This window comes from Sturnira hondurensis, unplaced genomic scaffold, assembly GCF_014824575.4.
Source record: "Sturnira hondurensis isolate 20B ecotype Veracruz unplaced genomic scaffold, ASM1482457v3 Scaffold0013515, whole genome shotgun sequence".
NCBI classification, from domain to species: domain Eukaryota; kingdom Metazoa; phylum Chordata; class Mammalia; order Chiroptera; family Phyllostomidae; genus Sturnira; species Sturnira hondurensis.
Genome location: NW_028086146.1, coordinates 180,171 through 204,934, shown reverse-complemented (window position 1 = coordinate 204,934; position 24,764 = coordinate 180,171). Strand labels below are relative to the sequence as shown.

At 38.7% G+C, this 24,764-nt stretch overlaps 1 protein-coding gene across 1 annotated transcript in view; it reads left to right on the top strand.

The window, feature by feature from the left end:
* The window catches only part of TMC1 (transmembrane channel like 1), a 142,149-nt gene that overhangs the window by 93,816 nt on the left and 23,569 nt on the right, over window positions 1-24,764 (top strand). Inside the window, exons 9-14 of the mRNA XM_037061780.1 lie at window positions 2,853-2,995; window positions 7,019-7,163; window positions 8,168-8,362; window positions 10,913-11,092; window positions 11,218-11,388; window positions 18,076-18,204. Of these exons, the coding sequence (XP_036917675.1) occupies window positions 2,853-2,995; window positions 7,019-7,163; window positions 8,168-8,362; window positions 10,913-11,092; window positions 11,218-11,388; window positions 18,076-18,204 (963 nt within the window). The remainder of the gene's footprint in view (window positions 1-2,852; window positions 2,996-7,018; window positions 7,164-8,167; window positions 8,363-10,912; window positions 11,093-11,217; window positions 11,389-18,075; window positions 18,205-24,764) is intronic.

The following is a 24,764-nucleotide window of genomic DNA, read 5'->3' as shown; positions in this document are numbered from 1 at the left end:
CCACCAGGGACTGATCCAGTAGTATAGGTCAGAGGTTCCTGCTGAATTGGTAGTATTTCCTCCTGGGAGGCAAAGAAAACACAGGAGAAGCAATATAGCACGGTGGTTAAGTATAGAGGATTTGAATTGAACAGACCCAGTTCAAGCTCAGACTCAGTCGTTCAGTAGCTATGTGAAGTTGCACAGCTACTTCACATCTCTAAGGCTCAGTTTCTTCATCTGAATTGGGTAGGGAGGTATGTCTGTGGGGATGGGGTGGTAAATAACTCCCCCACCCCGCCCCATCCAACCAGCTTGTGTGCTAGCCAGAAATAAGGCAGAGGTGGAGGTCAACGTGGTACCTTTATTATTGTTAAAGCAGATATTAAATAGTGTGGTGTGTTTTGGGGGGCAAATGGGCCTCCCAGTGAGGCATTTCTGTCCAGCAGCCCTAGCCTAGAAAGGGCCTGCCCTGCAGGGTAGAGCACAGCACGTGGTCTCTCAGGAAGAGGCAGAGTGGTAAGTTTATGGGTCTTCTACATAGGGAAGAACACATCAAAAGTTGAGGAAAACCGTTTCCCCTGACAGTAACAACTTCATTGGGTTTTTGTGAGGATTCCGTGAGATGAAGTCAGGTTTTCCATAAATGCTAAGTGCTCAGCAAAACTTATTGACTGGTATTATTACTGCAACCCTTATCACCAGGTGTCAGGATGGGGACAAGGAAAGGAGATAAGGGTCAGTTACAGGGAACAGCAGAGGAGCATGTAAAATGAATGCCTTACAGTTACAAAAGAGTAAGTAGATCAGAATCTTTCTAAACTAGACAAGGGGCCAAGTCCCTGTACTTTCTAGGTTCTGTTAGTTATTGTTCCCCAGGGACAAGAGGGTTGGTTTGAAGGTTCTGGACAGGGTGAAAGGAGATCGGATTTAAAATAGCTGAGAAGAAGCAGAGACCTCACCTAAATAAATGTGAAAGAAGAAGATGTTGCGGAACCAAGTGCAGGGAAATCCTCCCAATGATTATTCTCCTGGGAAGATTTCTGGGTCTTGGCCTGTTGGCCAATTCGGGTCTATTTGGTTTCCTATCTTCTGTATAAGATTAAGCCACTTGCTTCTCCTATTTGGTGTTTCTACTAGTTATTTAGCCCCAAATTGTCTTTTAGGGTTGGATTTTTTTCTTGACCTGAAAAATGAAGGTACAGCCAGATAAGGTGCAAGGAACCACTTTGGCTTTTATCTATAACTCTCCTATCCCATCCCAACCCTACATAAGCCCATGAGCTCTTCTGAGATTTTTCTGGAGATTCCACCCCCAACCCCTACCACCACCCATGCCACTGCTAATTCTTGCAAAGAATTAGTGGGGTGGGATTGGGACAAATCTTCTGCAAATCTGGAAAGCAATAGTTTTTCTAGATCTCTATTGGCCTCTGATTTCAGCTAGGCACAATCTTTGTTTAAGGCAATTTTCTAAATTACCTCTCTTAATTCTTCCTTTGGAAATTAGCATCCAGGGTACTTCTTCCTCCTTCTTTTCCACCCTTCCCCCACTCACTTCCTCTTCTCTCGTCTCAACAGTAGGTTTCAAAATCCCTGGCTTGGTATAAATGATATTAAAATCAGACAGTTGGATTTTCTAGGATTCAAGGGATGACACACAACCTGAAGAGGAAGCCCCGCATTAGCAAGCTATTGTCTCCTCACTTTACAAGGCATAGTAACTTGAAGTTATTGCAGAGAGATGAAATCAGAGAAGAGCTCTGGAAGTGCATATATAGCAATACAGAAACTGAGAGTGAAAAACACAGTGGACAAGAGAAGATAAGAAAGGTGAAAATACTATAAAGGAAGCAGCATCCGAATATGCCAATGTTCTGTATCTGTTCCATGAAGGCAGCTTTGGGAAGTGGTGATTCTAACGCTGGTGGGTGATTTTTAGGAAAATGCATATAATTACATAACTAAACATGCCTGTTAGGAGAGAATGCTGTAATGGTCCTGATGAATAGAAGGTTGTGCATGAATAGAAGGTTGACACTTAGCAGTGTCATCTCACCTGTTCCTCATCGGGACCAAGAGCTTCTGTGTTTTAAGAGAACCGATTTGACTGTGGCTGTGGCTGGAAGGGGAGACCTGCCGTAGCAACCTGGGGGCGCATGTTTCAGACCCTGCCCCATATTAAGCAAGCTCTTAAAATTATAAATCGAATGACACTATGAAGTATGTTTTTAAATTGAATTTATTGAGGCAACATAGGTTAGTAAAATTATGTTGGTTTCAGTTGTAAAATACTATAACATAGCAACTGTATATTTTACTATGTGTTAACCACCCTAAAGTCAAGTCTCCTTCCATCACCATTTATCCCCACCTTTTCCTTCTCCCAATTCCTTCACCTCTTTTCCCTTCTGGCTACCACCAGGCTGTTATCTGTATCTATGAGTTTTTTCATTTCATTTCTTTCTTTTTTTCTGTCTTTTTTTTTTTTTGCTTAATTCCCTCATCTTTTCACCCAACCCCACAATCCCTCCCCTTTGACAGCTGTCAGTCTATTCTCTATCCACAAGTCTGTTTCTATTCTGTTTTCATGTTTCAGTCAATGGACATTTCATAGTAATGGCTCCACAGCTGAGCAAACCTATATTTGATGAAAAAAAATGGGTCTATTTAGAAGACCCTGAATTTTGAGTAAACCAAGAGACTGCCAATCAATGTGACAGCTGAAACACTCACTCTGTGAAGCAAAACAATAGGGCCCCTGTCAGAGCCATCTCCGAAGTTTGAAAATTAATGTCATTTCTCTTAAAGATTGATTTTTTTTCAGTTGCTCTATACAACATCTGCTAAGTGGCTTTGTTGTTGGATTTTAGGGCTTGGCGCAATATTCTGTCCTCTTTTATGGCTATTACGACAATAAACGCACGATTGGATGGATGAATTTCAGGATGCCGCTCTCCTATTTTCTGGTGGGGATCATGTGCATTGGATACAGCTTTGTGGTTGTCCTTAAAGAGTAAGTTTCATTGATCTTTTGCGAAGCGAGCAATGATTTCCAGAATCGAATGGGAGAAAGGATATAATTTTTTTGTTTCACATTTAGAGGATGCAGAGTCTGTGAGATAACATGTTACTTTAATACCAACACTAATGTTAGACTGCTACACCCCCCCAACAAAAGAGTTGAACACAAGCACAGGCCTTTGGCTCATCTCGCTGGGCTGCACTGACGGCTGTGTGCCCGTCCTGGGTTTAAGCATATTTTTATAATGTGCCTCTTTGTACTTCAAAGTGTGAATCAATGTTGCGAACAAGACAAGGAAGCAGCTGCTGACCCCTCATTTTGTGTACAGAGAAGTTTGTGACTTGTAGAATCAGTTCAACAGGCAGAATCTGTTGTTCTCTGTTCATTTGTGTGTGTGTGGGGGGGGGAGGGGTATGTGTGTTTTAAAGCCAGAATAATCACTCATCCAAAAAATTTCAGCTGCGTAAGGCAGCAAAAACCAATGGCCCCATATGAGATCATCATGATCAAAGTATAATCATGGTTTGTCTTGGAAAGGATTTATTAGAGCATGAGGAAGAACTTTACTGGGGAACTGATGGAACAATGGTTCATTTTTCTCTCTGTCTGAAATACACAGGCTTAGGCAAAAGTAGGTCTACAGCTGTCCATATGGAAAATAACACAGTAATTGATAAATAATAATACAAGATTAGACTCTGTTTCACGTACACATGACTGTAAACCTACTTTTTCCCCCATCCTGTATTTGTAATATTCTGCTTAAAGACACTGCAGACACCCAGCCCAGTTGTTTGGGGCTGTCAATGACCTACCCTTTAGACAATTCTCTGACCTATCTGAGGAGGAGTTGAGATACCTCAGTTAATGTGCCAGCTCTTCTATTTGATTCTGCACAGCCTGAATGGGCCGTTGGCTTCATTTCAGGGAAGGATCTCTGCCTGAGGGTCCAAGTCACACTCAGTGAGAGCTCTGAACCCATCTGCGACGTGCTTTGTGTCTTGTCCCTGTCATACGTAACTGGTTCCACCAAAGAACACTGTCATATTTAGCTTTCAAGCCCTTTTAGGTCATGAAAAAAGTCTTAATAGATACCTCACATCAAAATATTTATGTACTGTCCAAATGGAATGAGAGATCCTAAATATTAGGTATCTAGCTACCTGATAAACCCTACCACATTCCCAAATAAAGCCATTTCTAGTCTTTACCCATCTTGATTTGGCAAGCCTAAAGTCAAAGTTGCCAGTTACATCACCGAGGCCTCCTGAGTGTTGTTTTTGTGTTGGTCTTTCAGTCTCCTTAGTCACTGAGAAGCATGTTTGTGTATGTCCAGTTACTCAACTTCTTTCAGGGACTCTGCAGATGCTCTGTATCCTGGTGGGCTTCGCAGCTGTTCTGCACAGTTTCAAATCCCAGGTCTTTCATGTACTAAAAGACCTTTGACAAATCGTACAAGTGTTCTGTTCTCTAGCTTCCCATTTTAAGAGTTGTAATAACACTTTGGTCTTAGGATGACTCTGAGGACTAAATGAGTTAATACCTAAAAGCACTGAGATCATGCCTGGCTGGTTGTAAGTAATGGATAAATGTTAATAATTTTGTTAAGGTTATAATCCATAGAATTATTAGAGAATCAACAAAGCCAACATGATAGGAGTTGAAGTCACCTTAGAACCCCATTGGGAGGGCAGTCACGTGTGGTTTTGCAGTTGTACATGAATGGATTTTTGTGTTCATTAAAATAGTTTTCTGGCAGGTGAACTTAGAGGTTATAGAGCAGCATTGTGCAAAGAAATACAAGATGAACCACGTATCTCACTTAAAATGCTCTAGTAGCTATATTAAATAAATATACAGGTAAAATTAATTTTAATAGTATATTTTATTTAACTCAGTATACAAATTATTATTTTCACATAATTAAAATAAAATTATTATTGAAAAATATTTTTGGTACTGAGTCTTTGAAATGTTGTATGTATTTTATATGCTCGTATTTCAAGTGCTCAGGAACCACACATTGCTGGTGGTGACCATATTGGAAAACGCTAGCCTACAGGAAATGGCATTTTTTTCCGACTAGCTTAAAGATGCCATTTCAGATACCTGCAGGGCACCATATCCACATTTTCCCTCAGAGCCACTTGTGTTATGCCAGTTAAACCTGACTTTGTTCCTTCCCTCTGTTGTGGATCTTTGGTTGTTACCTGATTGGCCAGTAGTTTAAACTCATTGACCTGTGTAGCAAGACAGTTTCAAAGCAATTCATGACTCCCACCCACTCTGAGATATGAGAGAAGGCTTGGTAGAAAAAGAATTGATGAGCACTGGGGGTGGGTGGGCTGGGATGGGAGTAAAAGACAGAAAACTGTACTTGAACAACAATTTAAAAAAAAAGAAAAAGAATTGATGAACTATAAATGATTGTACCAAATCATTTGCCACCTGCTCCCCTTCCTCCCTACCCTGATAAGACTATCTTCTTGGAGTAAACATGAGTGGCTTTATAGGTTACATTACTCAACACGTAAAAAGGAATCTGGGTTCTAAAATCAATTAGGTACTGACGGACTTCGGCATCTTGCCCACACTGTTTGCCTCAACATCCTCATCTACAAAATGGTGGCAAATATCTACTTTTAATTACCTAATATGGACATTGGAAGATAATATGAGATAGAAACCCAAGAAAATACTCTGAGGTTTAAAGGTAGAGTAGCTAACTTTGTTGACCCAGGACTCCTCTTAACTTAAGAACTGAAAGTCCAATGTCCTGGAAACCTACTTGGTCTCTAGCAAACCAAAATGGTTGGTCACCACAGTGTTAGGCCCCTTGTTTTCATTTTCCTACCTTCCTTTCTTCTCTGCTTTCTTCTTTTCTTCTTTTGAGGGCAGTGTACATTATTAACAATATCATACGTTTACAGACTTTCGTAGTCAAAAGTTGCATGCATATTAAAAGCAAATACACATGAAGGATAATACTCTTAAATGTCATTTGCAAAGGGTGAAGTGATAGATTGATGTAAGGAATAATTATATTTGGTTATTTTTTATAACACATTAGCCCATTTACAATATATAAACTTTCATAAGGGGTGGGGACAGTGGGGGAATTTAGATGACCTTAGAGATGCCTGCCAGCCTATGATGTCAGCTTTCTGTCATTGTGCCCCTTTCCTTTTCAGTTCCATATCACTGTGGTATTTTAAAACCCAAAACTTTATGGGACAATTTTATATGTATAATATGAAACTTCAGTTTTGCTATTTATAGTGATAGGGGGAAAAGGAAGTAGAGTAAGTAGAATATAGTTCTCTAACCAATGAAATAAAATTGTGGGTAAATGCATTTTAAACTTTTTAACGAAAAAAATTAAACCACTGCTTAGGATATATGTAACCACTTGTCATTAAGGTTGTACAAAAATCTTGATTTTTGATCAAGAGTTGTAGAGTATAGAGAAGTTTCAGTATAATCATTCTTTGGGAGAAGAGTCTAGGGTGAATTGAAACATATGCAGTTATTTCCTGACCTGACCTGGGTTAGTCCGTCCCTAAGCTTCAGGTGTCTGGTACCCAAGTAAAGTTGTATATAACAGTTTCAGAATCTACTAGTACTTTTTCCTGGGGAGGGACCCAATAGGTTTTTTCAGATTTCTAAAGACAGCCTTATCTCACAAAATGTTAAGAGCCAAGTATATGATGCAAAGATAACAGTTAAGGAAAATTAATTTTAAAATATGTACTTTATATGACCTATTTGTTAAAACCATTAATTCTTACTGGCCTTTTAATCTTGAATGCTTCATAAATGCACACTTTAAAAATTCAAACAAAATTTAAAAATAAACTTCTATTTTCTGGTAATTAAAAAACCTTGTTTGAAAATATGTTTTTTGGGTATTGCTTCTCCAATTTACCTATAATTACAATGATGTTTAACACCCCTACCCTCTCTCTCTCTCCTTTTAATATTCCCCTTGCTGGATTAAACTCCCTGTTTTTATAGGATGACAAAAGGTATTGGTGATGATGGGGGTGGCGATGACAACACTTTCAACTTCAGCTGGAAGGTGTTCACCAGCTGGGACTACCTGATTGGCAATCCTGAAACAGCAGACAACAAATTCAATTCCATCACAATGAACTTTAAGGTAAAGACACCACCTTCAAGAGGCTTTCCTTTGCACTTCTAAGAGTAAAATTGAAGCCATTCCGTGTGTTCTAGATAGCAAAGTATATTGACAAGTAAAAAAAAGATCAATTTATTATTTCTGCCTATTGAGATCTGGGCAACATTCTGATTATGGTTAAAAAATATCTGATGACTCATGACAGAACTATTTTTTCTCTAAATTTGCTAATAAAATAATACCATTGGCTTAAAATAGACAGGCATTAATAATCATAATCAGGTATTTTACATAATAGAACCATGCTCACTATCAAAAATGATTTTAGCCCTGGTTGGTGTGGCTGAGTGGATTGAGCACAGGCCTGCAAACCAAAGGGTCACCAGTTCTATCCCCAGTCTAAGTCACGTGCCTAGGTTGTGGGCCAGGTCCCCAGTAGGTGGCGTGTGAGAGGCAACCTACATTGATAATATTCTCCCCCTCTCTCTCTTACTTCCCCTCTCTCTAGAAATAAAAATAAATAAAAGCTTTAAAAAACATGTATTTAAAAAAAGAAAATAAAATGACTTTAAAATGTTATTTTATAGCTTAAAAAAAAACTGTACTAGGCTATGGCCAGGTGGCTCAGTTGGTTGAGTGTCATTGGTTCACTAGAAGGTTGCAGGTTGAATCCCCAGTCAGGGCATGCGGAGGATGCAAAACAACAGATGTTCCTCTCTCTCTCTGCCTCTACTCCTCTTTCTCAAATCAACATACATAACCTTGGATAAGGATTAAAAAAAACTATACTGAAAGAGAATTTAGAATAAAGACTATCCTATTAGATCAATCAGACTTTGTAAGAGTTACTCCTTTCTCCCACTTGTTTCTCACTTGGCCAGCAATGTTCACTGGTTTGTAGAGTCCCAGATTTAGTTTATTTTTATTGTTTATATTCTGACGTTAGCAAACTTAATTCCTGCACTTATAATACTTGTGTAGCTCAGATATTTCTCTTTTTTTTTTTCTGGTTTCCCTGATTACAGGAAGCTATAATAGAAGAAAGAGCAGCCCAAGTAGAAGAAAACGTCCACTTAATTAGATTCCTGAGGTTCCTTGCCAACTTCTTCGTGTTTCTAACACTTGCCGGGAGTGGATACCTCATCTTTTGGGCTGTGAAGCGATCCCAGGAATTTGCACAGCAAGATCCTGACACCCTTGGGTGGTGGGAAAAAAATGAAGTTCGTCTCTGCATGCTTTCTATGTGCTTAGAACCTGACATTTGTGATTTTGTGGGTTATGTTTCTATGGTGGAACGTTAAATAAGGCCACTCTTCACCTATCCCCTCCAGCCTGTTCTGTGAGTTAACCAACCCTGTCTCATATTTTCTACACTGTTCCAGCCTTATTTGCAAATCTGTCTGTCTGTTTTCAATTTTGGGACATTCTGGAAAGTTGTAGTTGGAAGAGATATTCACACACATCTATTCCAAGCAGTACATTTTACAAATGGGATAATGAATCTCAGGAGATTAGGTGATGTGTTCGGGGTCACAGAACCATGGAGAAAAGTGACAGTTAAAACATAGGAGTCTTGGTTTCAAGCCCCACACTCTTTTCATGACTGTATGTTGATTTCCCTGTAGATCCAGCATTTGTCATTGAAAGAGGCGATTGTTGCCTGCGTTCTCTGAGGCAGCAGTGATAACGTCCGTGACTGCTGTTCTTGTGCCATGGACACATTCAGATTGCCTCCCTCACTCTGGGCGAGTCTGAGCTGCTTTCTGGTTTTCACTAGCAGCCTAACTCGCTGTGTCCATTTTCTCCTCCTCTGCCCCATTTCCTCTTTCTCTGAGTGCTATTCACATGAGGAAGGCCAGATCTTTGTCAGGAATTAAATATTATGATGGTGATTTTTCTTCAGAGTATCTGCCCATTTATCCGGTCAGAAAAGGGAGGTTACAGGTAGATACTTAGAATCAGGAAATCATTGATCATATGTTGTTCCTATGGCCTGTTCTCTTTAATAAAATGTTGCGGTGTACAGTGTGGCACCATTCTGAACTTGGGCATTTTCAAACTTTGGGTGCATTTAGCCCGTGGGAAGCATAAACTTCCCATACCAAATTTTATGTACAGCCTTATAAACCAAAAAGATGAATTCTTCATAAGTATAGAATTTTCTTTAAAAATCTTGGACAGAAAATGGTATAACTACTTACAACAAAAGTTTCAAACAGAAACATTCTAGGTATTTCAGAAGTAACACTGGAGTTGGGAGACCATTCATTTAAGAGATTAAATCAACAGATATTTTATAGAAACCTATAAAAGAAAGTCATTTGGTAGAGAGATTTTATTTACTTAAAACAAACAAACCTCAAAGCCTTTATTAAATTTGCTGTCAAAATTCTTTCTTATAGTTTTGATAGTATTTGTGGGCAAAATGATCATGCTACTTTGGTCCATGGTTCACATGGACCATATTTTTGTGTAATTGAACCATAGTAAAGGATGAGTAGTTGTATCATTAAGAGTCACTCTTTGTAAGAACTTGTTTAATGCCAATTTTAGGGGATCCCTGAGTCCTAGAAACCAACAAGTTTAATAACGGGGATTTGTGAATAACTTTATAAAATTTGGTGAACAAAATTAAATTTACCTTACATAAAATTGCACAGGATCTGCCAAGTTTTTACTTCAGGCTAAAACTATATCATGCTGATTTTATGTTATGCTGATTTTTAGCTCCTGCTGACTATACTTATATAATGCTCTTAATAAAAGTGGAAAAATATATTGACAATTATTTTCTATTCTTGTACTTCTAATCATTCAAAGCATGGAGTCCACCAGGGGAAATAGAAAATGTTTAATGGTGACAGTTTGAGCCAGGTATTTATTAAAAGTTGCTAAAATTATCTGAAATCTTTTTTTAAATTTAAGGCAGTCTTTTTCTTCATCATAAAAGTAGTACCTGCTATGGATTGTTTAAAAACTTAATTTGGCCAAATAACATAATCATAACAGTGACAAGCAGGAGAGAAAGACCGTACATTTCCTCCTTGCCCCATTTCTCTCTCTTTTTCTCTTTCTCCCCCCCACCCCTTCTCTCTTGTGTCATTCTCTTGCCTTTGGCATTATAAACCAGCTCATCTTTTAGAGATTGTCTTGCCTTGGCGTCAGTGGCTTCAATAACATCACGCTATCATGCTATGTGTTCTCCTTTTGTTCCTCTGAGTGCCCTCTCTTTTCTTAGGTAAAACACATTCTTTTTTCTCTCCTAATAGTTTGCCTTTCCCTAAATTCAACGTTTAGTCCTGAGCCCATGTCAAGCAGTTCATCCATGCTGACTTATTACACTAGCCCATATGCTGATGATTGTTGAATTAGTCTTTCCAGTTTGGGCCTCATTTTTCAAGCGGATCACTTTTCAGTTCCTTTAGAAATGCTGTTGTGAAAGTTATCACCAGGTCAACATCAGTAACCATGTAGAACAATACATGTTGTTTTGGATGAAGAGTGATATAAATTGCATCCCTCATTATACCAGGAAACACTACTATTACTGGCACATACACAAGCTCGTATACAACCAAATCTTGAGAACGTGAGTTGATATTTTCTGTGATGTTTTATTAAGATTGAATTTTTAAAATGCATGAGGTAATCTTCTTTAATCTAATAAAAGATCAGAGGAATCTAGCTAAATTTTCTGCAAAATTTTGGAGGAAAGTAATAATAATTTCTAAATACCATTAACCTAGTTTATCCTCTGTGTCTCCTTCTAGATGAACATGGTCATGTCCCTCCTGGGGATGTTCTGCCCAACACTGTTTGATTTGTTTGCTGAACTGGAAGACTACCACCCCCTCATTGCTCTGAAATGGCTACTGCTCCGCATTTTTGCTCTTCTTTTAGGCAACTTGTATGTATTTATTCTTGCCTTGATGGATGAGATTAACAACAAGGTAAATCCTGTGCCTGGATTGTCCTTTCTCTCAGCACGTTGTTACAGTCCCGGTCTCAAGATTGCCAGACGTACCTTTGAAATTTGTGTTATCTCCACTGTTGTCTTCATCACTTTGCTTTCTAGATTGAAGAGGAAAAGCTCATAAGGGCCAACATTACCATCTGGGAAGACAACATGATCAAGGCCTACAACGCCTCGCTGCAGGCCCTCACTGGAAACAGCACTGCGGCACCTTTCTTTGTGCACCCCGCGGATGTGCCTCGAGGACCCTGCTGGGAAACGATGGTGGGGCAGGTAATATCTCCAACCGCAGGGAGTGCCAATTAATGGATTAAAAAAAAGAGCAGAGTCAATATTTCTTTCTCAAGCGTGGCCTAGTTTTTTATTGCTTACTAATAAAAAATAGCTCAAATTTACTGAATGATGACCATGTGCTGTGTATTTCATATATGTTATCTCCGGCGCCATGCACTCCACACATCTATCCATTGAGGTAAGTTTTACTTTTCCACGCCATTTACAGTTGTGTATAAAAGAAGAATTTATATTTGCGTATAAAAGAAAAATTATCTTCAAATGAAGGGAGATGTTTACTATCTATTTGTGTTCTAAAAAAGCATCTAGATTTAGATACAGATCCAAGAGAATACTTAAATAAAGTTCTATTTAGTGTCACCTGTTTGCTGTAAAAAAAAAATAGGTTCTTTGGAAGCAAACGCCAATTTCAGCAATGTTAATTTTTGTCAAATAAATATCTCTTAAGCATTAAAGGAAATACAATCTTAGGTTAGCTGTTTCATGATGACTGTGTAAATGCCCCCAACCCCAAACTAGTGATATTTTACCAGACAAAAGAAATAATGCTGCAGATGGCTTTCTGCCCAATGAGGGAAATCAAACCCAAGAAAAACAACAAAAAAAGATCTACTTTGGGTCTATAATTTCTATACAGATCCAATTTATATTTTGAAAAGCCTTTAATTTTATCTTATTAGAATTGACATTTCTAATGTACATTTTATGAAATGATTTTGGACTTTGGTTTGAACAGATATTTTAAAATATGGCATAGTGTTCTTTCTATTAGATAGCAGTTTAGTTTCCATAATAATGCAGTCTTTGCAAAATTATTTAAATACTTTTTATTGTATATTTATTCTTTTGCAATATAAAAGGAATGTTGTACATTAGTCTTATAAAACTAATCTAATTTAAGCAAATATGAATATTATCAGGTGCCCTCAGGCTAAATTGGATGCTCAACAGACTTGAGTTAGTCAACTGTGATTTCAACTGTGGAAAAAGATATGGAAAAAACATATAATGCTAGAACATAACATTGACTATTGAGTCAATAAGTGTGGTACAATGAAGAATTTTATTTTACTTTTTAATTTTTAGCTTTTAGGGGCCCGATAGACCCCTTTCTTTTTATTTACATGTTGTTAAATACTTAATTTTCAGATGTGCCTATTTGATACATGTTGATAGGACCCTGATATGTATGAAATAATGAAAAGAAGTGAAATGAAAGCTGCTTACACTTAGTAGAGAGGGGCTTGAGAGCCACACTGTGGCAGACAGATTAATGGCCCCTGGAATACGTCTACTTTCCAATCCCTGGAACCTATTCATGGGTTACCTTACATGATAAAAAGAAGTTTGCTGATATAATGAAGTCAAGGGTCTTGGGATAAGAAAACGTCTTGGATTATGCGGGTGTGCCGAATGGAATTCCAAAAGGAGACAAAAGAATCAGAGTCGAAAAGACTAGATGTGACAGTGGAACCAGAGGTTGGAGAGATGTGCCTTGAAGACGGAGGAAGGAGCCGTGAGCCAAGATGTGCAGGAGGCCTCTGGCCGCTGAAAAAGTTGAGGATACACCTTCTGCCCTCATGCCTGCACCTTGGTTTTAGGCTTCTGGCCTTCCAGAAGTGGAAGAAGAGAAATGGGTTGTTTACAGCACTAAGTCTGTGGTACTCTGTTACAGCAGCAATAGGAGACGAATACCCAGGAAGACCGGGGTTTCCATGTTTCAGAGTTCCACAGAGCAAAGTCTGACCATGGTGCTCAACATGAGTCTGTTTTATCAGATATAGGCTGCTCCCTAAATCGGCAGCAGAAATTGGGAGCAATGGAAAAAATATAGAGAGAGTTTTCACAAACTCAAATAGTGTGAGATGTTCTCTTACGTACATCCTAGAATGCTGAATTGGTGTGAGAGCTAAGAAACCTAGCCTTTGCCAGGAAAACATATATTAAACAGTATTAGTAAGAGTGGGGTTGCTCACTTCTGGGGAGAAAGCACTGATTAATTAGACACGAATGTCCATGCAATCTTGGAGAATACTTATTTTTCTGATAATGCAGCAGTACCCTTGATATTCCTTCGTGTACTGCATTAAGATAAAGAAAAGGCCACTTATTGGATTCTTCTTTGCATTCCCTAAACCATGCTGCTATTGTCTTGCCCTTTATAAAAATATCCTGTTTGTAGTTCTCTTCCTTGCTTCATCATCTTTCCTTACTGCTGTTTGTACTTGGGTTTCCCCCTTTTCTTTTTCTAAAGGAGCACTCAGCACTCCTGAGAAAGTCTGCAGGAGCCGGGAGGAGGGAGGGGTCGTGGTTCTGAATGGAATGTTGATGAGCGAGGTGGAATCCACGAGGACAAAGAGAACACAGAGGGTATAAAAACCCTGAGGGCTGGGAAGTTCTGGCATTAAAGAGATCAATGTTTATATTCATGCACTTGGGAACATTTCTTTTAGCCACTTAAAGAAAAAGTTCTTCTAGAGGAATAGCAAAGGCAGCTCTTTTAAATGTTTTTTTTGTGGATGCACTCCGAAGGACTCATTTATTGTTCTATTGAGCACATTCCAGGTGCTCTCTCTTTCCTCCGTGCTTGTCCTCTGCTTTCTTTCCCCCTCAAGCAAACTGAGAGACTCAAACCTCTCTTTGAATTTGAATACCAGATAAGTTGGTGGCTCCTTTACCACTCAAAGGAGTCTCGATACATAGTGAGTCTCATTTCCAATGGCATGTGATAGGCCACAGAATCTGCCTATCACATTCTCCTACCTATCACATTCAGAATAGCTGTTCTTGGGCAACAGGTACTTGAAGCTATGTGCCGAAGTCTGCATTTTAAACTGGGAGAGAAAGCAATCAACAGCTGAAGAGAACTACAATTTATTGAATGCCTCTAGTGTGTGAAACACTACCTTTTTGAATATTACATCATCCTTTGAGATAAGTCATATTATTAAATCACCCTCTGAGATAAGCTGTATATTTTGTAGAGGAGGAGACTGTGACTTAGAAAGGTAAAGTAATTTGCTCAACACCTCAAAAGAAGGCAGTAAGTGGAGCCCCGCAGAATTGAATTAAAGTTCTTGCTCTTGACCGTAGTGCTGAACGGTCCCCCAGAGACATGATTAGCGCCCACACATACTCTCCAAACTCCTGTCATGGAATTTCTACAGTCTGAGGCCCTCTGTGATGACCTTTGCCTAATCTCGTCCCGTTACCTCTATGATCCTCTTCGCTTTACTTATCAAACCTGCCCAGACATTTTAACTAAATGTCACGAGTGTGAAGCTGTTATCTGTGGACCTCAGGGCTGAGCAGGAAGCCTGTGAGGAAACAGTGCTCCCATCCTTACTAGCTTGCTGGATCTGGGACTGGATGATGTCCCAGAGGTGGGCCACGCCACCATTTTTGAGATTCCCTCTCTTGTAAAGTAGTGTACTCCTTCTGTGGTATATGAATACGTATTTTTACATTTTAATATAATGTTTGAATCCTCCTATGCTATATAATAAAAGTTGGGACACTGCCTAGGGAAAAAAAAGAATTTCTACAATTGGGATGTGGATTCTTAGGAGGATGGGGATGACTTCAAAAATACTTGCAAATTTTGCCCGAGGAAATCTTCCCAACCTGGCAGTGGAAAACTAAAAATATCCCAAATAGCCTACCTCTAATTGATGTTGGTTAATTGAATCTGAACTCAAATTGCCTGAGGGGTGGAAAGGAGAATAAAAATAAGGAAGAGAAAAGTTATGGCCAGAAGTAACTACAGACATTTACTATTGTTCCGGCATTCATTCCATGTATATTGAGTGCATGCTAAGAGACAGGTATTGTGCTGGATACTAGAGGCACAACAGGAAACAAAGTTGGACCATTCTCTGCCCTAGTGAAAATTATAATCTCTTTGGGGAAATAAAGGCACTAATTAAATAATTATGCAAAATGGCAACTTTACAATGGCAACAAAGCACTATAATAAAGAAATGCATGGAATCCAAGAACTTCTTATAGGGAAGTTTGCCTTGTTAGCAAAATGAGAGAGACTTCCCCAAGTAGTGGTGATGCAGTGATGCATATTTGTTGGTACAGACTGAGTCATGAGATGAGGTAAGAAAGACAGAGTTAAGACTACATGCAAAAGGTCCTGTAGCCTGAAGAAGTATGGAGTATTAGGTCTGAAAGAAAGCCACTGAGGCTGGAGTGGAGAAGAAAGAGGGAAAAGCAATACAAGGAAGAATATGGAGAGCTAGAGAGGAGTCAGCTTATATAGAAGCTTTCAGATGAGGAAGTAGTCTTCCACTCTCTTGGCCCACTTTTTGCTCCAGCTGCTGCTGCAGCAGACAACTGCATGCAGCTGTTACCTGAAAGCATCTCAGCTGAACTGTACTCATATTCTTACCCTTATCCCAGAGATCACCTAGTGAAGCATTAATACCACACAGGGCCATACTAAAGTAATGGAAATGAGAGCTGGTGGGTTGGCTCTTGGGTGGATAATTCTGAAGCTTATCGTATATGGGTATGGAATGGGTCTCCAAAAAGATCCACTTAGACCAGTATGGCAGCATTAAAACACTCTTGGGTAAAGTCTTTTTTCCTTATCTGTTTCATTTTTTTCTGGTCTCCACTTCTGCTCTTTGATGAACCTCCCAAAATATACTGCCTGCTTATAAGCCCTTTGTGATAGGCACACTATGTGGTGGAAACTAATGCCAAGATAATTTCTTTAATTTATATTTTTGGCTTTTATTGCATTTATATTACAGTTAAGTTCTATTTATCTAAGTTCTAAATAGATGCAGTGATATGCATCTATTTAGAATAGAAGCAGTTATTTTTTAAATAAAGTATCTTAAAAGAAATATTAGATAAGCTATGCTTCAGACGGTACTTGGATATGAAAAGAACTGTGACGGTGGGACGCACCTACCAGGAGCTCTGAGATCCCCACTCCGAAGTGTGAGGCTGGGACCCAGCCTGGTGGTTGCTAGTCAAGCGGCCCTTTGCCCTGTGAGAAAATTTTTTCTCACTAGTTATTTTAGAGGTAGCTGGTAATAAAAACCAGCTTCTTACATTATAGAAGAACACTAGTATTTCTGGGAAAACTATATCTTATTAGATATTTGGTGCTTTCATTTTTAGGGCATAAGTTTTAGGAATAAAAAGAAAAAAAACAGAATTAAATGTTCATGGTAAAAATATATAGTTATATCTATATCTTATATTTATTGCTATCATTATGTGAGTTTCATGAAGAAGTAGTGAACCGTCTCTCTAACCTGTAACACACACATTTCACATATCGATTCAAGTTCACACCACTGAGGCGGCCAGTTTCTAATTTTCCAGACCTTTTCTATGCATATATATATATATGTATGTATGTATATTATACAATATATATATATATATGTATATTATATGATATATATTATACATATTCATATACACATACAGGATTTTTGTTAACAAATGAGTTCATATTATGTACCTTGTTTTATAAATTTTTAAAAACTTCCTTCTAATTATATTAAAGCATGGCATTTTAGCACTTTTTAAGGAACTTTATTGAGAACTTTATTAACAATAAAGAACAATTCATATACCATACATTTCACATGTAATGTATGTAATGTAATGAATTCCTGAATATATTCACATAGTTGTGCATTCATAACCACAGTAACAGTTCCTTTTAAGAGCTCACAATATTCTGTTGTGTAGACACTCTGCTTTATTTAATTAATCTCCTTCAGAGCATATTTGACTTGTTTGTAATTTTTAATTGGAAGAAGTAATATGTTCATAATTATACATGCCAATCTGTGCACTTTGGTTAATATTGCCATGCGATGCATTTACAGAAGTGGGTTTCCTTGATCAAATTCCACACACTATAAAATGTGATGGATCTTCACAAATTTTCCCCAAACATTGTGAGAGTCTAACTTCATCAGTTTATGATGATGCCTGTTTCACCACACTCTTTTAAAATATTTATCTCTCTGGGAGGCAACAGCTCATTGTTTTAATTTATATTATTATGGGGTCTAAGCATTTTTCAAGTGTTTTAATTGACTGTATATTTTCTTCTGAGGATTTCTCACTTGTAACATTTGCCATTTTTTTCCTAATTGGGTCCCCCATGTATAGGCATACTGGTTTGTAAAAGTTTTTAATGTGTTAGAAAAACTAATGTACTATCATCTAGGCTGCAAGTACTGTTTCCAAGTTTGTCTTTTAACTTTATAAAGAGTTTGTTTCCAAACAAACTGTTTGGAAGTTTCCAAGTTTCCAAAGTTTGCAAGTTTACTGTTTCCAAGTTTGTCTTTTAACTTTAACTTTAACTTTATAAATACTGCTGTTTGCCTGGTTACATCTCAAACTCCAGTATGGCCAACATTTTCCTGTTTTGGGTTCTTATGCTTATAAAGGTTTCTCAGTAAGAAGACTTTTGATACAGTGATTTTAGAACAGAAAATAATTATTTTTAGACAAATAAAATAAGGATGAAGCATTCTTTATTTGCTAGATGTCTTAAACTAGTTTCTTTACCATTAATTGCAGTTTACATGCTCGTACTATTTAGAAATACAACAAATTCTATGTCAATACGAGAACCATTTAAAGAGAGAGATGCAAATTTTAATGCAGATAATATCTCAACAGGAATTTGTGCGATTGACCGTTTCTGATGTTTTGACCACCTATGTCACAATCCTGATTGGGGACTTCCTTCGGGCATGTTTTGTGAGATTTTGCAATTACTGCTGGTGCTGGGATTTAGAATATGTTTATGTAAGTATGATCATGGTTTTTCTCTTATCAGATGATCTTTTCTGCTTTATTGCTTACACATACTCTGCAAGAAAAAGACATCTCAGAATTTAGATGCAGGATCTCCCTTTTAGATGTCGATACTGCAGTTCCCCCCTACCCTCAAAGAATACATTCGAAGACCCCCCAGTAGATGCCTGAAACCACAGATAATACTTAATCCTATATGTGCAGTTATTTTTCCTATACACACATACATACATACCTTTTAACTTAATGGAAGCATTTTATGGCTTCTTTTTGGCATATCTGAATTGCCAGCATTACTACTCTTGTTTTGGGGGTCATTATTAAGTAAAAATGTTATTTGAACACAAGCACTGCAATACCACAAGTAATGTGAAAGCCAAGATGGCTACCGCATGCCTAAAGAGAGGGGAGCGTCTGCACACTGGACAGTGTGACGATTCATGTCCCGAGCAGGACAGAACGGGGTGGTACAAAATTTCATCACAGTACTTAGACAGCAGGCCATTTAAAACATATGCATTGTTCATGTCTAGAATTTTCCTCTGAGTATTTTTGAACTGCAATTGACCATAAATAATTGAAACTGTGGAAAGCGAAACTTTGGATAAGGGGGGCTACTGTAAATGAAGACTAATGAGAATGGTGTGAATTCAGAGGGGGCCGGACTTGAGTATCATGGCTTACACAATATTCTCATAAATTTGCACAGGATGAGTAAAACAATGGATGGTCAGCTCAGTGAATATTGGACCCATAGTTATCTCCTTCCTGACGGAGTTTGCTTGCATTTCTATAAATAGGGCAGGATGGGTAGTGTCAACTGCATATTTTTTTTCTGTTTTTTAAGATTTTATTTATTTATTTTTAGACAGAGGGGAAGGGAGAGAGAAAGAAAAGGAGAGAAACAAGAATGTGTGGTTGCCTCTTGCATAACCCCTACAGTGGACCTGGCTTGCAACCCAGGCATGTGCTCTAGACTGGGAATCGAACTGGTGACCCTTTGATTCACAGGTTGGCACTCAATGCACAGAGCCATACCAGCCAGGGCTGCATTTTCTATGAATGCCTTTGAATGCTACTAAATAAACTCATAGACACTTATCCTGTCCAGTTACTGTGCGGTACACTGGGAGGTAGAAGGATTTAAAAAACATGATACTTACTTCATAAAGCTCACTGTCTATTAAGAGTTCAGCAGAGACACAAGCAGAGTTTTGAGGAAGTTTTGAGGAAGGCTTGGTGTGCTGATAAGGCTCTGGCAAGTGGTGGAGCTGAATTCCAACAAGTTGGCTTCCTTTCCCATGACAATAGTGTAAGTTTCTCTGAGCCCCACTGGTGTTGACCAGAGCACCTTCTGTACTTGACCCCAGGTCACCCCACAAAGTTCGAAGGTGGAAGTAGAGCACACATACCTATACTCTGTGGTCTAACACACCGCTAAGTGCCCACTGTTCCTCTTTTGCAAGTGAATTAGTTATCATGGGAAGTACAACCTGGTTGGGGGAGGGTGTGGTTGGTCATATTCATTTGCTTAAAATTCTCCAGTAGCTTACTTAGAATGAATTTCAAATTCCTGTATTGGGCCTTTGTACCCTACATGATCTGTTTCTTTTCTTTCCCTCTGAGCTTATCTCTTAACTACTTTTGCTCTTCCTTTGTAAAGTCTATATATGTTGGGATTCTTTCTGATGCTCAGACATAAGATGGTCCTTGCATCGTTACCAGCTGTTTCTCCATCCAGAGGTGCCGATTCCTAGAATTTGGCATGGCTCACTCCCTCTTGTCTTTGAGAACTCAGATAATACACCACTTTCTTAGAACTCTTTTCTGATCTTCCATTCTAATGTAGCCTACCAGATGCTGTCAACATACTATTTTATTTTCTTCATAGGATATATAACTCTTTAATATTTCCTTTTTTAAAAAAGCACTTATTATCTGTCTCCCTCTGCTAGAATGGAAGCCCTGTGTAACAGAAGCCTTGACCTCTATGCTTAAGACTATGCTTTTCACATAGCAAGAATTAGGTGTTGACTGGCAGGTTCAATGCTGAACCTCCACATTGTAGCACCATCAGGGCAACATCATCCATTGACAGAATGCTGCCTGCTTCCAGGTATGTGTCCATGGTGTGAGCTCTGGCTTAGTGTTCTTGAGCCAATGATGTTTCTCTTCTCACTACTGAAGATAGATATATCCTTGACTGCCGAGCTCCCTCCCATCTCATTCCCTAAGTCTCAGGACAAGTCCAACATTCAAGACTACAGGCTAAATTCTCTGCCTGGCTATCTGACTTTGAGATCATACCTTTTCTGAGGTCATCACTATCACCCTCAGTGAAGATGGCTCTTGGATGATCCAAGAGCAGTTAGGTAATGGTCTTTGGTGGACAACGATGAGGTAATGCTATAGATCCAGGAGATTGTTACGTTGCTTCCTCACTCCCTTCTATGAGGTATTCAGCTGGCTTGGTTTCATTTCTGTTTTTCTTGCCTGATTCAGCTCTTCTGAAGCAGACATAAAAATGCCCCCCCTTTTGTTAGACTATTGCTTGCCTTATGCTTGCCCTATTATCCCTTACGAATTTCTTCTTAAGTGCTCGAACATTTTGCTTCAAATGTGAAGTCAATACAACATGAGCTGGGTGCATAAAAGCTATAATTAAATGACTAATTTATTATTCATTGAATTCTGACTGTGCTCTTGAGTTAGTACAAAGTACAGAAAAAAGACAAGTTCCTGTTTTCGGTCATAGAGAAAGAATTTTCTTCCATGTTACCTTTCCAAAGCTCTTCAGAGAGAAGTTCAGCATTAAAACAAATTTTAAAAGTCTAAGGTTGAATGATGAATCTTTGATATGGATCTGATTATCATTGGCCCACCAAGTAAGCAGCTTGCACAATCGAATGCCTGCTGGGTGTGGAGCAGTAGAAGCAAAGCTCTGTGTTGGGTGATAAGGAGACACCTAGAAGTGAGCCTGAGGAGAGACTGCAAACTTGGGTCTGCACGCTCGATTCAATTTACAGATCCTTTTTCCTATGGTCTGAAGAGTGGTTCCTTTGTTTGTTTGTTTGTTTTTTAATAAGCCAGTATTTTAAAACTGGTAGATTTCCATTTAAAAGTATGGATTTATTGCTTTTCTTAATATATTAGAAGGCCTGGAAATATTAGACCCATATTCCCACATGGGAGAAATTGGCTGGAGCTGAAAACCACGGCCCTGTTCAGTTTTATTCATTCAGCAGTTTCTCACACTCTTCTCTGCTCTTTAATCTTGCAAGCTCCCATTGTCAATACAGAGCAAAAAAAAAAAAAAAATGTGAATGCTGAGAGAAACCAACTGTTATACAACTTTGGGAAGGGAAGGGAAGAGGTCAATAGAATTGTGGACAGGACTGAGGAAGAGACAAGTGTTGAAGGATGATCAGAAAATTCAAAAGACTGCCATGGAAGAAAGCATTTCTCAGTGGAGGGACAGGTATAAGGCAGGGCCCAGCAGCTGGAAGATTTGGGCAGTGCAGGCAGAGAACAGAACATATGGAAAATTCAGTGTGAGTTAAGTATGAAAATAAAAATCACAGTAATCCCACCACTCATGGAAGTACTTATTTGGATTCTTTGAATCATGTAGTAGTAGCATTTATTTGTATGTAGATAAATAAGTACTTTAGATTCATTGTAGATTTTTATAAATATATATTTAAAATGTACATATTATAAACATATATTATATATGATTAAATATATAAAATAGCTTTTTGTAAAAACATATAGTTAATGACTAGTGCCCTTTTCACCTAAGTGACCATTTCCCTGTGCTGTTAATGCTTCTTTTATGATATAATTTTTAAGTGGTTGTGTGATATTCTGTTCATGAATAGACTATAATTATACATATGGCTGATCAGTTTTGGAGCTAAGACACAAAACCATGTCTGATCAACTTCAAAGCCATCGACTAGATTTTCATCATGTTGATTTTCATTGCAATGCTTAACCCTTGAAATTTCAAGGAGTCTGCTACCTCATGATTGATTCTTGAGCCAATCTATGGCATTGGTAATTCAAGGCACTCCCAGGCTTAGCCAGGTCACTTGCAATAGAATGGAATTAGCAGGAGAGATCGGGATATAGAATTAGAAGACACACTGATGTTCTCTAGCTAGGAAGGAGAGATTATTTAAAAGTCCAGGAAGATGGCATGGGAAAGAATCAGTAAGAAGTCATGGGTATCCCATGAAGGGATGAGAACTTGGGAAAAGGGACAGCACAAAGTGCTTATGAAGTTCCACTTGAATATTGGACAGAATCTGTCTACAGGCAAGTAGGGTTGAAGTGCAAATCCTCCAGGTATTGAAATCATCCTGGAAGATGAGGTTAGGACTTTTCCAAGATCAGTGGTTCTCAAATATGAGCACAAACCAGAACCCCCAGATGGAAGGTGGAAACATAGGATCTCTGATTCAGGAGCTCTAGGTTGGCCCCCAGAATTTATTCTCAGGTTGCCAGGTAAAGCTGTTGCTTCCAGTCTGGGGACCACACTTGCAAACCATTGCCTTAGAGCCCCGGGCAGGCCAGCCTGCATCTCGAGACACAGTGGTGCCAACTGTGGGAAATGAGATTTGTGCGAAGAGAGTCAGACAGGTCATAGCAGTAACAAAATTCTCTCTGAGATCCTGAATTTCACTTCACAATATTCATATGTTGATGGTCTTCCCCAAATAACTAAGCTTGCAGAGAAAGGATGGGCTTTCCCAGGCACTTTAGTCCAACAGTGCTGTATGTCTTCCCTCTGGGTCAGTGACTGACTCTAGCCCACTGCAAACAAAGGTCTAAACAGAAAGCAAGATGGTTTTCAATCCCTTGACTACTGTGGACCTCAGCCCAACAGCAAATGGACTCCTTGATTGCTAACTCTTAAAAATCTTATTAGTAAGTTTATTATATTTTATCCCATTTGAATCATTTTATTATCTCAGATTTCAAGAAAAACCTTTCTTCCTAAACATCACTTTCCTTTAAGCTTTTTAGATTTTAGAGGCAATTAAACAAACACATTGTAAATTGATTTGCACAATTATTATTAACATGCTGCTTTAAATTTTTAAACTGTAATTGAATCACATGCTTAAAAAAATCCACCACTGAAAGAATCACTATTGAATTTTATGCTGCGTGTGTGGGGGTGTGGGTTGACTTCTTACATTTGTTTTATTTTTATAGTGGGAGTTTCTGAGTTTCATGTCTGAAGCATTAAATTCCATTTCTAAGGTGTGTACAGAAAAGCAGTTCTTTAATACCTCGGTCTAAGTTTCAACCAATTATATATTTTAGATTAGAATGGGATTTTAGAAATTATTCAGTTTAAAAGCTGGCAAACTTTCTTTATGAGGGGCTGCATAATGCTTTAGCTCTAGTCAGTGTGTGCTGCTGCAATATAATGAGAGATATCTCTTTTAGTGTTCATTCCAAGCTCCTAATACATTTGTAGTTTCCTAAGCAATAAAGGTGCTAGGAACGTCTTTTGCTTTAGCATTTGGTCTTTGGCATAGTTCCTGACACAGAGCTCCTAAGTTCCTTGGAATTTCTTGCGTGATAGGTTGTTTTTGGTTCTAATGAAGCAGCTCTTGATAGACTTGGGTAGCTTCAGGATGGGGGCTGGTCGCCAGAAAGTCCAAGCCATGATTAGAAACTTGACATTTTCAGTTTCTTCCCCCATCCTCCAGGTGGAGCAGAGGGGCTGGAGGAGGAGTTAGTTAATAGTTGATGATGCCTACTCATGGAGTCTGCATGAAATTCCTGGAACTGTGGGGTTCAGAGGGCTTCTGGGTTGCTGAAAATACGGAGGTGCTGGGAGGGAGGTGCCCCAGGAGCGGGCATGGAACCCCCATACCCCTTTCCACATGCCTTTCCCTGTGCATCTCTTCCATCGGGCTGTTTCTGAGAGGTCCCCTAATGTAATATGCCAGAAATGTAGTAGATAAACTGTTTTTCCTCAGTTTCATAAGTTGTTCTAGAAAATTAACAAATCAGTTGTGGGAATCTTCAATTTATAGCCAATCAGCATAGATGACAAACTAAACTTGTGACAGGCACCTGGTGGACTGAGACCTTAACCTGTGGGTCTTGCCCTGACTCCAGACACTTAGTATCATAATTGGTTAAATTGTAGACATCCAGCTGATGTCTACAGTGAACTGGAGAAATGCCTGGTATGGGGCGCGAGGAATCCTCATACCTGTGTCAGAAGTATTGCGATAGAATGCAGTAGGAGAGGAAAGTAGGTTTTGTTTTGTTTTGTTTTCCTTTCAGCAAGCCATATGGCTTCTGTTGCAACTGCTAAACTCTCTTGCTTTAGTCCCAAACAGCTACAGGCAATACATAAATGAATGAGTGTAGCCACATTCTAATAAAACTTTATTTACAAAAACAGACAGCAATCCAGATTTGGCTCCTGGGCCATGGTGTCCCAACCCATAATCTAATTGGTTTCACAAGTTTATCTGTGAGGAAACTGAGGCCTGAAGAGATGAGTGACTGGCCCAGTTCGG